This window comes from Coregonus lavaretus, assembly GCF_964263955.1.
Source record: "Coregonus lavaretus genome assembly, chromosome: 1".
Classification (NCBI taxonomy): Eukaryota; Metazoa; Chordata; class Actinopteri; order Salmoniformes; family Salmonidae; genus Coregonus; species Coregonus lavaretus.
In genome coordinates this window covers 11,280,928-11,294,592 of record NC_139988.1, presented here as the reverse complement: position 1 = coordinate 11,294,592, position 13,665 = coordinate 11,280,928, and the positions used below count along the sequence as shown (strand labels likewise).

The following is a 13,665-nucleotide window of genomic DNA, read 5'->3' as shown; positions in this document are numbered from 1 at the left end:
TGAAACTAGCTAGCCAGCTAACTAGCTACTTGCTATTAGCCACAGTTAGCGGTATTTCACCAAGAACATTGGATTTTCTGCGGGAATAATTTAATCACTGGACATTAATCACCGGATCGCAACTAGCTAGCCGCAACCGAATGGATGTTGCTGTCTGGCTAATTCACCACTGCCCCCGATGCAAGCACCAGTTAGCCTCGAGCTAGCCTAGAGCCAAGCTCATATCTACCTCTAGGTCTACCGGACAGGAGTAGCCAGCTAACTAGCTACTAGCTATCAGCTACCGTTAGCGGTTTTTTCACCATTGTCCGTGGCCTGCACCACCCACCAGCCAGCTCTAGTCTGGACTATTATTCGGCCAGTCTGCACTGTCTGCACAGCGCGTTATCGACCCAGAACATATCAGTTCTTCTGCCGGAATCACTGAATCACTGGACCTTTAACTCCGGATTCATCGCTACCAGCTAGCTGCAACAAAATGGACATTGTGGTCTGGCTAATCATCCTGACCTAGGCCCATCTCCCGACTATCTACCTCTACGTCAACCGGACGGGACCACCTAGTGTTGACACGGAGCCCCGCCGATCCTACACGACTGGTCTGCCGACAAAATCGTCTGATGTGATTACAACAGGCTTCCCGTTACCACGTCGACCACGAAGATTCCATCTGCTAGCCCCGGCCCGCTAGCACACGCTAGTGCTTTAGCAGCCCCCGAACTATCCTATTGCTGTTCACCGGACCTTATGATAACTCAGCTATACAGCTGATGCCTGCTGGACTGTTCCTTTTTACGGTACCGCATCCTGTTTATGTTTAGCCTCAGCCCAAACTGTGTCGTCATTACCAGCTGTTGTCTTAGCTCTCTCAAATTACACCGTGATTGCTTTATGCCTCTCTCCCATCTCAATATGGTTAGCTTATTGTTGTTTCGGTTATTTCTAATTGTACTATTTCACTGTAGATCCCCCAGCCCAGCTAAACCTGCCTTAGATAGCTCCTTTGTCCCACCCCCCATACACGCGGAGACCGACTCAATTGGTGCCTCCAGTGATGCTATCTCTTTCATTGTTACCCAACGCTTAGGTTTACCTCCACTTTACTCATATCCTTCCATATCGTTGTCTGTACATAATGCCCTGAATCTTTTCTACAACGCCCGGAAATCTGCCCCCTTTATTCTATGTACCCAACGCACTAGAAGACCAGTTCTTAAAGCCTTTAGCCGTATCCTTATTCTAGTCCTCCTCTGTTCCTCCGGTGATGTAGAGGCTAACCCAGGCCCTGCAGCCCTCAGTATCACTCCTACTCCCCAGGCGCTATCATTTGCTGACTTCTGTAATCGCAAAAGCCTTGGTTTCCTGCATGTAAATATCAGAAGTCTACTTCCTAAGTTTGAGTTATTCACTGCGTTAGCACACTCCGCCAACCCTGATGTTCTAGCAGTGTCTGAATCCTGGCTTAGGAAGGCCACCAAAAATTCTGAAATTACCATCCCCAACTATAACATTTTCCGTCTAGATAGAACTGCCAAAGGGGGTGGAGTTGCAACCTACTGTAGAGATAGCCTGCAGAGCTCTATCATACTATCCAGGTCTGTGCCCAAACAGTTTGAGCTTCTACTTCTAAAAATCCACCTTTCCAGAAATAAGTCTCTCACTGTTGCTGCTTGCTACAGACCCCCCTCAGCCCCCAGTTGTGCCCTGGACACCATATGTGAATTGATTGCCCCCCATTTATCCTCAGAGTTCGTACTGCTTGGTGACCTAAATTGGGATATGCTTAATACCAAGGCCATCCTACAATCCAAACTAGATGCCCTCAATCTCACGCAAATTATCAACGAACCTACCAGGTACAACCCTAAATCCATAACCATGGGTACCCTCATAGATATCATCCTGACTAACTTACCCTCTAAATACACCTCAGCTGTCTTCAACCAGGATCTCAGCGATCACTGCCTTATTGCCTGCGTCCGTAACGGGTCCGCGGTCAAATGACCACCCCTCATCACTGTCAAACGCTCCCTAAAACACTTTAGCGAGCAGGCCTTCCTAATTGACCTGGCCCAGGTATCCTGGATGGATATAGATCTCATTCCGTCAGTAGAGGATGCCTGGTTGTTCTTTAAAAGTAATTTCCTCTCAATCTTAAATAAACATAACCCATTCAAAAAATACAGAACTAAGAACAGATATAGCCCCTGGTTCTCCTCAGACTTGACTGCCCTTGACCAGCACAAAAACATCCTGTGGCGTACTGCATTAGCATCAAATAGCCCCCGTGATATGCAACTTTTCAGGGAAGTTAGGAACCAATATACACAAGCAGTCAGCAAAGCAAAGACTAACTTTTTCAAACAGAAATTTGCATCCTGTAGCACTAACTCCAAAAAGTTTTGGGACACTGTAAAGTCCATGGAGAATAAGAGCACTTCCTCCCAGCTGCCCACTGCACTGAGGCTAGGAAACACTATCACCACCGATAAATCTACAATAATCGAGAATTTCAACAAGCATTTTGCTACGGCTGGCCATGCTTTCCACCTGGCTACCACTACCCCGGCCACCAACTCTGCACCCTCCGCTGCAACTTGCCCATGCCCCCCCCCCCACCGTACCTTCTCCGCTATGCAGTCCGGTTTCCGAGCTGGTCATGGGTGCACTTCAGCCACGCTCAAGGTCCTAAACGATATTATAACCGTGATCGATAATAGACAGTACTGTGCAGCCGTCTTCATCGACCTGGCCAAGGCTTTCGACTCTGTCAACCACCGCATTCTTATTGGCAGACTAAATAGCCTTGGTTTCTCAAATGACTGCCTCGCCTGGTTCACCAACTACTTCTCAGATAGAGTTCAGTGTGTCAAATCGGAGGGCCTGTTGTCTGGACCTATGGCAGTCTCTATGGGGGTGCCACAGGGTTCAATTCTTGGGCCGACTCTTTTCTCCGTGTATATCAATGATGTTGCTCTTGCTGCTGGTGACTCTCAGATCCACCTCTACGCAGACGACACCATTTTGTATACATCTGGCCCTTCATTGGACACTGTGTTAACAAACCTCCAAACGAGCTTCAATGCCATACAACACTCCTTCAGTAGCCTCCAACTGGTCTTAAACACTAGTAAAACTAAATGCATGCTCTTCAATCGAACGCTGCTGGCACCCGCCCACCCGACTAGAATCACCACTCTCGACGGGTCTGACCTAGAGTATGTGGACAACTAAAAATACCTAGGTGTCTGGTTAGACTGTAAACTCTCCTTCCAGACTCACATTAAGAATCTCCAATCTAAAGTTAAATCTAGAATTGGTTTCCTATTTCGCAACAAAGCCTCCTTCACTCATGCTGCCAAACATGCCCTCGTAAAACTGACTATCCTACCGATCCTTGACTTCGGCGATGTCATTTACAAAATAGCCTCCAACACTCTACTCAGCAAATTGGATGTAGTCTATCACAGTGCCATCCGTTTTGTCTCCAAAGCCTCATACACTACCCACCACTGTGACCTGTACGCTCTTGTTGGCTGGTCCTCACTACATGTTCGTCGTCAAACCCACTGGCTCAAGGCCATCTATAAATCACTGCTAGGCAAATCCCCGCCTTATCTTAGCTCATTGGTCACCATAGCAGCACCCACCCGTAGTCTGCGCTCCAGCAGGTATATCTCACTGGTCATTCCCAAAGCCAACACCTCCTTTGGCCGCCATTCCTTCCAGTTCTCTGCTGCCAATGACTGGAACGAATTGCAAAAATCTCTGAAGCTGGAGACTCTTATCTCCCTCACTAACTTTAAGCATCAGTTGTCAGAGCACCTTACCGATCACTGCACCTGTACACAGCCCATCTGAAATTAGCCCACCCAACTACCTCATCCCTATATTGTTATTTATTTTGCTCTTTTGCACCCCAGGATCTCTATTTGCACATAATCTCTTGCACATCTAGCATTCCAGTGTTAATACTAATTGTAATTATTTTGCACTATAGCCTATTTATTGCCTTACCTCCATAACTTGCTACATTTGCACACACTGTATATATATTTTCTGTTGTATTTTTTGACTTTATGTTTTTTACCCCATATGTAACTCTGTGTTGTTGTTTTTATCGCACTACTATGCTTTATCTTGGCCAGGTCGCAGTTGTAAATGAGAACTTGTTCTCAACTGGCTTACCTGGTTAATTAAAGGTGAAATAAAAAATAAAATAAAATACTATTCTGATACTGTTCTGATAATATCCTGATACTATTATGATACTGTTCTGATACTATCCTGATACTATTCTGATACTATCCTGATACTATCCTGATACTATTCTGATACTATCCTGATACTATCCTGATACTATTCTGATACTATCTTAATACTATTCTGATACTGTTCTGATACTATTCTGATACTGTTCTGATAATATCCTGATACTATTCTGATACTGTCCTGATACTATCCTGATACTATCCTGATACTGTTCTGATACTATTCTGATACTGTTCTGATACTATCCTGATACTATTCTGATACTATCCTGATACTATCCTGATACTATTCTGATACTATCCTGATACTATCCTGATACTATTCTGATAATGTTCTGATACTATCCTGATACTATCCTGATACTATCCTGATACTGTTCTGATACTATTCTGATACTATTCTGATACTGTTCTGATACTATCCTGATACTATTCTGATACTATTCTGATACTATTCTGATACTGTTCTGATACTATTCTGATACTATACTGATACTATCCTGATACTGTTCTGATACTATTCTGATACTATTCTGATACTATTCTGATACAATCCTGATACTATTCTGATACTGTTCTGATACTATCCTGATACTGTTCTGATACTATTCTGATACTGTTCTGATACTATCCTGATACTATTCTGATACTATCCTGATACTATTCTGATACTGTTCTGATACTATCCTGATACTATTCTGATACTGTCCTGATACTATCCTGATACTATCCTGATACTGTTATGATACTATTCTGATACTGTTCTGATACTATCCTGATACTATTCTGATACAATCCTGATACTATTCTGATACTGTTCTGATATTATCCTGATACTATTCTGATACTGTCCTGATACTATTCTGAAACTGTCCTGATACTATCCTGATACTATCCTGATACTATTCTGATACTGTTCTTACTGTAATCAGGTTGCATTAACCTCAATGGTTGCATTCCAAATGGCACCCTATTCCCTTTATAGTGCATTATGTAATACTTTTGACCAGGGCCCATAGGGCTCAGGGTGCCATTTGGGACACAACCTATAGCTGATGCTTATGTTGAGGAGCTGGTGGATAACCTCAATGAACCACAGTCCCATTCCTGTACTCTGCGCCTCCTATCCCCCTTTCCCAAAACTCCCAGGTTTTCCAGAGATCCAGATTGGAATATTACAGGAATCAGGAGGGAATAAGCAGGACATCTGAATTTCTCCAACCAGGATATCTGGAAAACCTTTTGTAACCCTACACTGCACATAGGAAAGCAGACAAGAGCAGACCATAAACCAGGGTGATAGCCCAGCCCGTGGACGTGATGGGGCAAAGATAATTCCAGGCAGAAACATCGATATTGAAACAAACAATTCAAAAAATCAACTTGCAATAGAGCATGCAATAGAGCATGCTGGGAAATATGATAATGATATGTATGGTTTTGGTTCAACGTGATGTGTATGAGTTTTAGGCCTCAGTATTAGGGTAAAACTAGGCCCTCAAAATAAGGCCTTATGACATACGTATGGTATTGTGTTAAATACAGTATATATATTTCTTACAATAACATATTTGCTTAGGATCTCACTTGGTGATGTCACGTATACTTCCTCTCCGGCGCTCGAGGTCACCAGTCTGCAGATTATTACGCACACCTGTCACCATCGTTACGCGCACCTGCGCCTCATGAGACTCACTTGGACTCAATCACCTTCCTGATTACCTCCCCTATATATGTCACTCCCTTTGGTTCCTTCCCCAGGCGTTATTGATTCTGTTTCAGTGTTTCATGTCTGTACGCTACTCGTGTTTCTTGTTTTGTTCTATGTATTATTTATTATTAAATTCACTCCCTGTACTTGCTTCCCTACTCCCAGCATACACGTTAAAGGTGAAGTCCATAAGACTGAAAATGAATGAATGTGTCACGTATAATGACAGGAAGACAGGCGCAGGAATACGTATTAGGGGTTTTATTTCTCCACCCAATACAAGGTACGTCATAAAAACTACGTGGACGATGCCCATAACAACCACAGGGCTGTAACCCAAAAAAAAGAGCGATGTGTAAACCTCTAAATACATACACAGGACGAGACCCTTAATACCAAGAGCACAATACACAGTACTCACGAGACCAATGGACATGGGACAATAATTGACAAGGACAATGGGGAACAGAGGGCACATATATACACATACTAATCAAGGGGAATGGGAACCAGGTGTGCGTAATGAGACAAGACAGTCCGCGGTTGGTGGTAATTAACCAGGTCAGTGACGCCTGGAAGGCCTGTGACATAGACCGACGAAGCTGGTGAATGGAATGAGCAGCAGTACCGGGGAGATCCGTGACAGAATGCAACAACCATGTCTCTGTCACTAACAAATACAGTCATGGGCGGTAACTCTTACGATTCACTCTGGGAAATTTTGAATAAGGCTGTGTGTTAATTTAACACTGTTCAGGTGTCTATATGGGTCCACAGACTCTACACTATCAGTGTTGATTTAACACTCTCAGTATATATATATATATATATATATATATATATATATATATTTATATAAAAACATTTTTAATGGAGAACCAGCTGTGTGTAAGTGTGCTGCCTCACACTGACTCTGAGAGGATTGGGGTCAGGTGTCGGTCAATGTTGGGGGTGCAAGGTGAATGTCAGAACACAGGAGAGCCTGCCCCCATCAACCACCCCTGCCCCCATCAACCACCTCCTGCTTGTGTTGGCTTACTTCCTGCCTCTCTATCTGGCACCACCGCAGCCCTGACATTGTGACATGAGGCTGCCAGGTTAGAGTCACTCAGGATGCTCAGTATCTGCGCCCTGAAGGGCAGGAGAGGCACCATAAACCATGGAGGGACACAACAAGGCTTCAAGGTGAAAGTTCTCTGTGTATGACATTTCAGTATGGTAGTTGGTGGCATCTTAATTGGGGAGGACGGGTCTCATATACATCAAACACATGGTTTCCATGTTATTGATGCCCTTCCACTCGCTCCGTTCCAGCCATTATTATGAGCCGTCCTCCCCTCAGCAGCCTCCTGTGGTGAATAAATCTTGGCAAAACGTGAAAGATTTTTAACACATTTAGGTGTCATAGTGGAACCAAAAAGTCACTGCCCAAATCAAATTTGGTCGTTTTTTTTGGTTGAAACCAAATCCTCTGTATTCAGACTGGATATTGACATCTATACAAATATCTTGACTTTCCCAGTATCAGTGCAAGAGGAAAATCTTGGAGAGAAGCGTAAGGGCGCAGTGAAGTCATCCAGTACACTGTCTGACAGCTGGCATCTCTCAGAAGCACTCTCACTCTGAGAAACACATCTCTCTAGTGGCATCTCAGATGCCTCGTCTCCTTCAGCTGCATGGAGGTTAAACGGAGCATGATTGTTTACCTGCCTGTTTGTGAGGCAGAAGAACGGTGCTGCCCATCACATTAGGAAAGTAACAAGTTTGGTGGCGGAGGACGGCTGTGTGGAGCCGAGGCCTATCTGCTTTATAAAGGGAGTAGGCCTAACACCCCTCCTCTCCTCCTCTCCTCCTCTCATCCTTCCATCCTCCTTATTTTGACCAGCCATGGGACCTGACAGAGGCTAAACCCGCCTCCTACCCCTAGCACAGCTCAGTAGTTCTGTCACATTTTACATTACATTACATTTTAGTCATTTAGCAGACGCTCTTATCCAGAGCGACTTACAGGAGCAATTAGGGTTAAGTGCCTTGCTCAAGGGCACATCGACTGATTTTTCACCTAGTCGGCTCGGGGATTAGAACCAGCGACCTTTCGGTTACTGGCACAACGCTCTTAACCACTAAGCTACCTGCCGCAGTTAACTGCATCTGCCATGGGAGCAGCGCAGGCAGGCCACTTTGTCAGCACACACACACACACACACACACACACACACACACACGCACACACACACACACACACACACACACACACACACACACACACACACACACACACACACACACACACACACACACACACACACACACACACACACACACACACACACACACACACACACACACACACACACACACACACACACACACACACACACAAACACCCTGGGCTTTAAGCAGAGCCGCACCAGCAGAGAGATAGAGAGAGCTAGGATGAATAATTGAAGTGTGCATTCTGTACTTTAAATAATTTTAAAGCTGTATTCTGCAGAGGCTCTAAATGGCTGGGAGAAGGAGACATTAATGATTCATGGGCTGCTTTTATCTGCTTTGGTTCAGGTCACTGTCCTGAAGGCGCTCGGGGCAGCGGAGGAGAGGCGAGGGGGGAGAGGGGAGGGGGAGACAGAGAAGAAAGTCAGGAAAGGTGGTGTGTCTTGGCCAAATAGATTGTGTGAAAAACGGGCCCACACAGATTAGGAAATATTGCCAAAGAAAACGTTAAAGCAAATATTATGTCTGAGCTGCCTTCCCAGTTGAACTTTTTTGCTGTAAGTATTTGAGGTGGGATTTATGGGTATTCTTTCATCACTGGGATTTAATTTCCCAGCCTGTGTCCCAAATGGCACCCTGTTCCCTACATAGTGCACTAGTTTTGACCAGAGCCCTATGGGCCACGGTCTAAAGTAGTGCACTATATAGGGAATAGGATGTCATTGTGGAGACAGCCCTTGAGTCCAACAGGACCACTGTTGCTGTGACTACTATGTCTCTGCTATGGTCTGTTCACTCATCTGCAGCTGTTTAGAAGGCGCCCTGAAACATAAGGTTTCTCTTTTCCAAATCAAGTGTCCGATAAATGTGATATTAAAGGTGAAGAAAAAAAATCAATAATCACAATATTATGCGGTCTGATACTAACACGTTTAATTTTTCAATATCTACTGAATAACAAACAGGGAATATGTCCAGGCTGCAATTAATCAAATTGTGGTTCTAAAATACTCTATTTGATGACGTTCCAGATTCAGATTCAGATAAGCTTTATAAACATGTTGTTCCACTGTTGCTTGTCACGAATGAAGGATGCATTTTTTCTGCTGAGGAAAGTTTGTTAACGCTGTTGTTTTTTACTAGCGATACAGTACATTCAGAGCTGGCTCCAAGCATAAGAGACAAAAGCTTTTTGGAGAACTCAGTCGGGTCTCAATGTACTTTTGAGAGTAAGAATAGTAGAATACGTCAGGTGCAATTTAGAAATGTGGTTGTACATAATTCGGCAGGTTTTCTCTTGTTATGTCAGTCACTGACAGTCACTCAATTAAACATGTCAGCTAACAATTTTTAGATTGATAGTTAGTCTAGCCAGGTATCTAAATTTGTAGTAATCTTGGCCAAATACTGACCGGGCACGTGCCCAGGGCCCTGACCTCCACAGGGCCCCCATTGATTTTGTTAGTCATTCTCACTCAGATGTCAGATTAACATGGTTTAAGTCATGGCTAAATGTGTAGAAGTGCAGGAAATTAGCTTTAAAACTGCAAAGGTTTATCTCCACCCCATGGCAAAATGGATAGAATAGGAGGAAATTAGCTGTAAAACTGCTACAATTTCTCTCCGCTCAATGGCAAAATGTGTAGAATTAAAGGAAATTAATTTTTAAAAGTTGTTTTCTCTCCGCCGTCAACTGTCAATACTCTCCCACACACTACACAACTGTCAATACTCTCCCACACACTACACAACTGTCAATACTCTCCCACACACTACACAACTGTCAATACTCTCCCACAAACTACACAACTGTCAATACTCTCAGACGCACTACACAATTATCAATGCTTTCTGACGCACTACACAACTATCAATACTCTCAGAGAAGTGGTTAAGTGTAGATGTGATGATGTACATTTGGCCCCTGCTTTTCTGGCTGGTAATAAAGCTTGCCGACACTGTAGCCACATGATAAAGAAAATGTGTTAGATGTGTTTTGTTTTGTGTTTTCTCAGTCTCACATGTCTGTTGTATTTCGAGCTGTTCTTGTCAAAGTTTATACATATGTCTGACGGTCAGTCAAGAATTGTCTTCTCAATGTATCCCTCTCCTCTCTTCAGGGAGCTGATGCCCAAGACCCTGGAGGGCCAGATCACCATGGAGAAGACCCCCAGCTACTTCGTGACCAGAGAGGCCCCGGCCCGGATCTCCGCCATGTCCCGGGACACCAAGCTGATCGTGGTGGTGAGGGACCCCGTCACCAGGGCCATCTCTGACTACACACAGACGTTGTCCAAGAAGCCCAACATTCCCACCTTCGAGAGCCTGACCTTCAGAAACAGGACTACGGGGCTAATCGACACGTCCTGGAGCGCCATCCAGATTGGCATCTATGCCAAGCACCTGGACAACTGGCTGCAGTACTTCCCCATGAGCCAGATCCTGTTTGTGAGTGGTGAGCGTCTGATCAGCGACCCAGCTGGAGAACTGGGCCGGGTCCAGGACTTCCTGGGGCTCAAGAGGATCATCACAGACAAACACTTCTACTTCAACCAGACCAAGGGCTTCCCCTGCCTTAAGAAGGCTGAGGGCAGCAGCAAGCCCCACTGCCTGGGAAAAACCAAAGGGCGGACCCACCCCAACATCCACCCAGAGGTGGTGCAGAGGCTACAGGACTTCTACAGGCCTTTCAACATGAAGTTCTATCAGATGACAGGACAGATATTTGGTTGGGACCATTGACTGTGCCTCAAATACTGTACATTTGGCAGATTTACATTTTAGTCATTTAGCAGACACTTGTTTCTAGAGCAATTTACAGGAGCAATTAGGGTTAGGTGTCTCGCTCAACAGATTGTCTACCAAGTCGGCTCGGGGATTCAAACCAGCAAGCTTTCGGTTACTGGTCCAACACTCTTAACCGCTAGGCTACCTTCCACCCACCGAATACAGATGTCGAGAGAACACAGATCACTGTTGACACTGCAGTATTACTGTGGGACAGCAACAACACTAAGCCTAGAGGCAATATGTGTCTGTGAGAGTGGGGAAAAAAGCCTTATCTGCTCTTACTGGCATGCCAGATATGCAATGTGTTCACTGTGTTACGTATTCCTTTATCAGAACTGCCTCAGAACCAATATCAGCTGGGGCTGGTTGAAGGAAATTGAGCTGGATTATTCCTTATAGAGCATGTGGTGGTTCTAACACAGAGAGATACTGCATCTCCTCTTCTCCCAGTAGTTACTGTAAGAGGGAACCTTCCAGTGCTGCAAAAGACCAATATGTTGTTTCTGTACAGGAAGTTATATGAAATCACACAGAAAAGACTTTAGATAAAAAGCCTTGTCTGAGTGATTCTATATCATATTTGAAAGCAAACCTAGCTGCTTTTCAAAGCTTAGCATTTTTCTAGAAAAATATTGAAAATATAAAAATACATTTAATTTATTTAAGATTATGTACACATGCAGTATATAATATACATCTTGATGTTCTCTGTGCCTCTAGAATGTTGTTTTATACTGTACAACATAGTTTTTCTTCATCATGTTTATCAAGGTAATTAATTTGAATGTGTAAATGCGGTTCCCACACTCTTTTCCTGCTGAGTTTGTAATTTAAATCCTGTGAGGGTTTGTTATTCCGAGGGGAGTTTCCCCACGTTCAGTTAATGGAGTTAATTGAATTACAGTGTGGAGAGCCAGAGAGAGCAAAGATAGCACTCAATGGAAGCGTCCAATGGCACCCTGTTCTTTACATAATGCACTACGTTTGACCAGAGCCCATAGGGAATAGGGTGCCATTTGGTATGCACAGTCAGTCATCTGTTGTATCAGTAACAGCAACTCCTCAACTAATGTTATAATGAGACCTCTAGTGGGCCTAACCAAATGATTCCTCAAATTTCCTCTTTAACATGCCTCTTTGTGAACTGAATACAGTTGATGTTATCCGGCCTTTCCTTGTCTCAGAGGCATCCGTAGATGGAGGTGTCTCTCTCTGTGTCTTTTTAAAGGAGCCAAAGAACAATTGTGAAGTTGTATTTCTGATTTATAGTACCAGTCAAAGGTTTGGACACACCTACTCATTCAAGGTTTTTTCTTTATTTTTTACTATTTTCTAGATTGTAGAATAATAGTGAAGACAAAGTGGTCCTCTGTAGCTCAGCTGGTAGAGCACGGCGCTTGTAAAGCCAAGGTATTGGGTTCAATCCCCGGGACCACCCATAGATCTTTTTTCCTCTTGGTTTGTAAGCTGGGAGGAGGTCGTCGGGTAAGCTTGGCGTCGGGTAAGTTTGGCTTTATACATAGCTTGGGCTTTGTCGAGTAAGGCTTAAACTATGTATTTAGATTGTAGTTAGGTATTGTAGGTAGGTATCGTGGGTTGTTGTAGGTAGTTATTGTATGTAATTATTGTAGGTTAGTATTGTATTCAGCGGTGCCGGGTGTAGCACGAAGCTAGCTAGCTAGCTAACTCACCACCTGGACTAGCTGGTGAGTAGCTATTAGCAACGGTATAGTTGTTTCACGCCTGAGAGTGCCTGTAATTACGTCAGCTGGCTGCCTACAATAATTACATACAATAACTGCCTACCATTCAGCTGTTTTCTAACCTCATTGTCTGAACCGTTAACGTTAGGTAGCAAGTGGCTACTGTGCTTGAAAATTAGCAAGCTTGTTGCAACCTGGATAGCTACTTGTAAACAATAGCTGGAACGACCGAGCGAACAGACGCGAACTGGCTGAGTCAATTCAGTGGCTAGCTTTGCACTTGGCTAGCTAACAGTAGCTGCTAGGGGTAAGTCATAACCTACACTGGTGTTTTGTTTTTTACATATTGATAGCCCGAGTCGCTCAAGGAATTCGGGACATGGGTGACTAGTTAACGTTAGTTTGGCTCTCTCTGTGTGTTCGTGCCGTGAAAGGAGGGGTTCTTCTTTGTCTGAAAGCAATGGCTAGCTAGTTTGCTAACTATTCTAGCTAACTAACTGGCTGAATAAGTTGACGACGGACTCGCTCAAGCTGTCGGGACTAACCCACAACGTTAGACACGGACACGAATGAACTGGTGGTTGTTGTGGCTGAGTATTGGCGCTAAACCCTGCTGTTGGAGACCGGCATGCTAGCTGGCTGTGGCGTCTTATGACGAGGTGCCAGGACGTTTTTCACGGAATAATACTGCACCTAGTTAGCTAGCTGAATAAACTAGGTTAGTCTATTCCTAGAAAACATTGAACCGCTGTAGTTTACAACAATTATAGTTTCTGAGGTGGAAGTTGGGAGAGTTATATTTGGGAGTTGTGGTGAGGGAGGCCCCGCTCTCTCCTTTCCCAGATGTTTAGTTCATTTTATTCCGATCTCCTCTGCATTATTGTAGCCATCTGCTGCAGCCTGTCAACTATGCCTCTGCCTATCCCTGTTCTCTCCTCTCCGCACAGGCTACACAAACGCCTCACACCGCGTGGCT

General features: G+C 44.3%; 1 protein-coding gene across 1 annotated transcript in view; it reads left to right on the top strand.

Moving 5' to 3' along the window:
• The window catches only part of LOC311134674 (heparan sulfate glucosamine 3-O-sulfotransferase 3A1-like), a gene marked incomplete at both ends in the record, with an annotated part of 182,543 nt that extends 171,605 nt beyond the window's left edge, over window positions 1–10,938 (top strand). The window contains one exon of the mRNA XM_084168422.1: window positions 10,317–10,938. Coding sequence (XP_084024548.1) covers window positions 10,317–10,938 — 622 coding nt within the window. The remainder of the gene's footprint in view (window positions 1–10,316) is intronic.
• Between the last annotated feature and the right edge of the window lie 2,727 nt (window positions 10,939–13,665).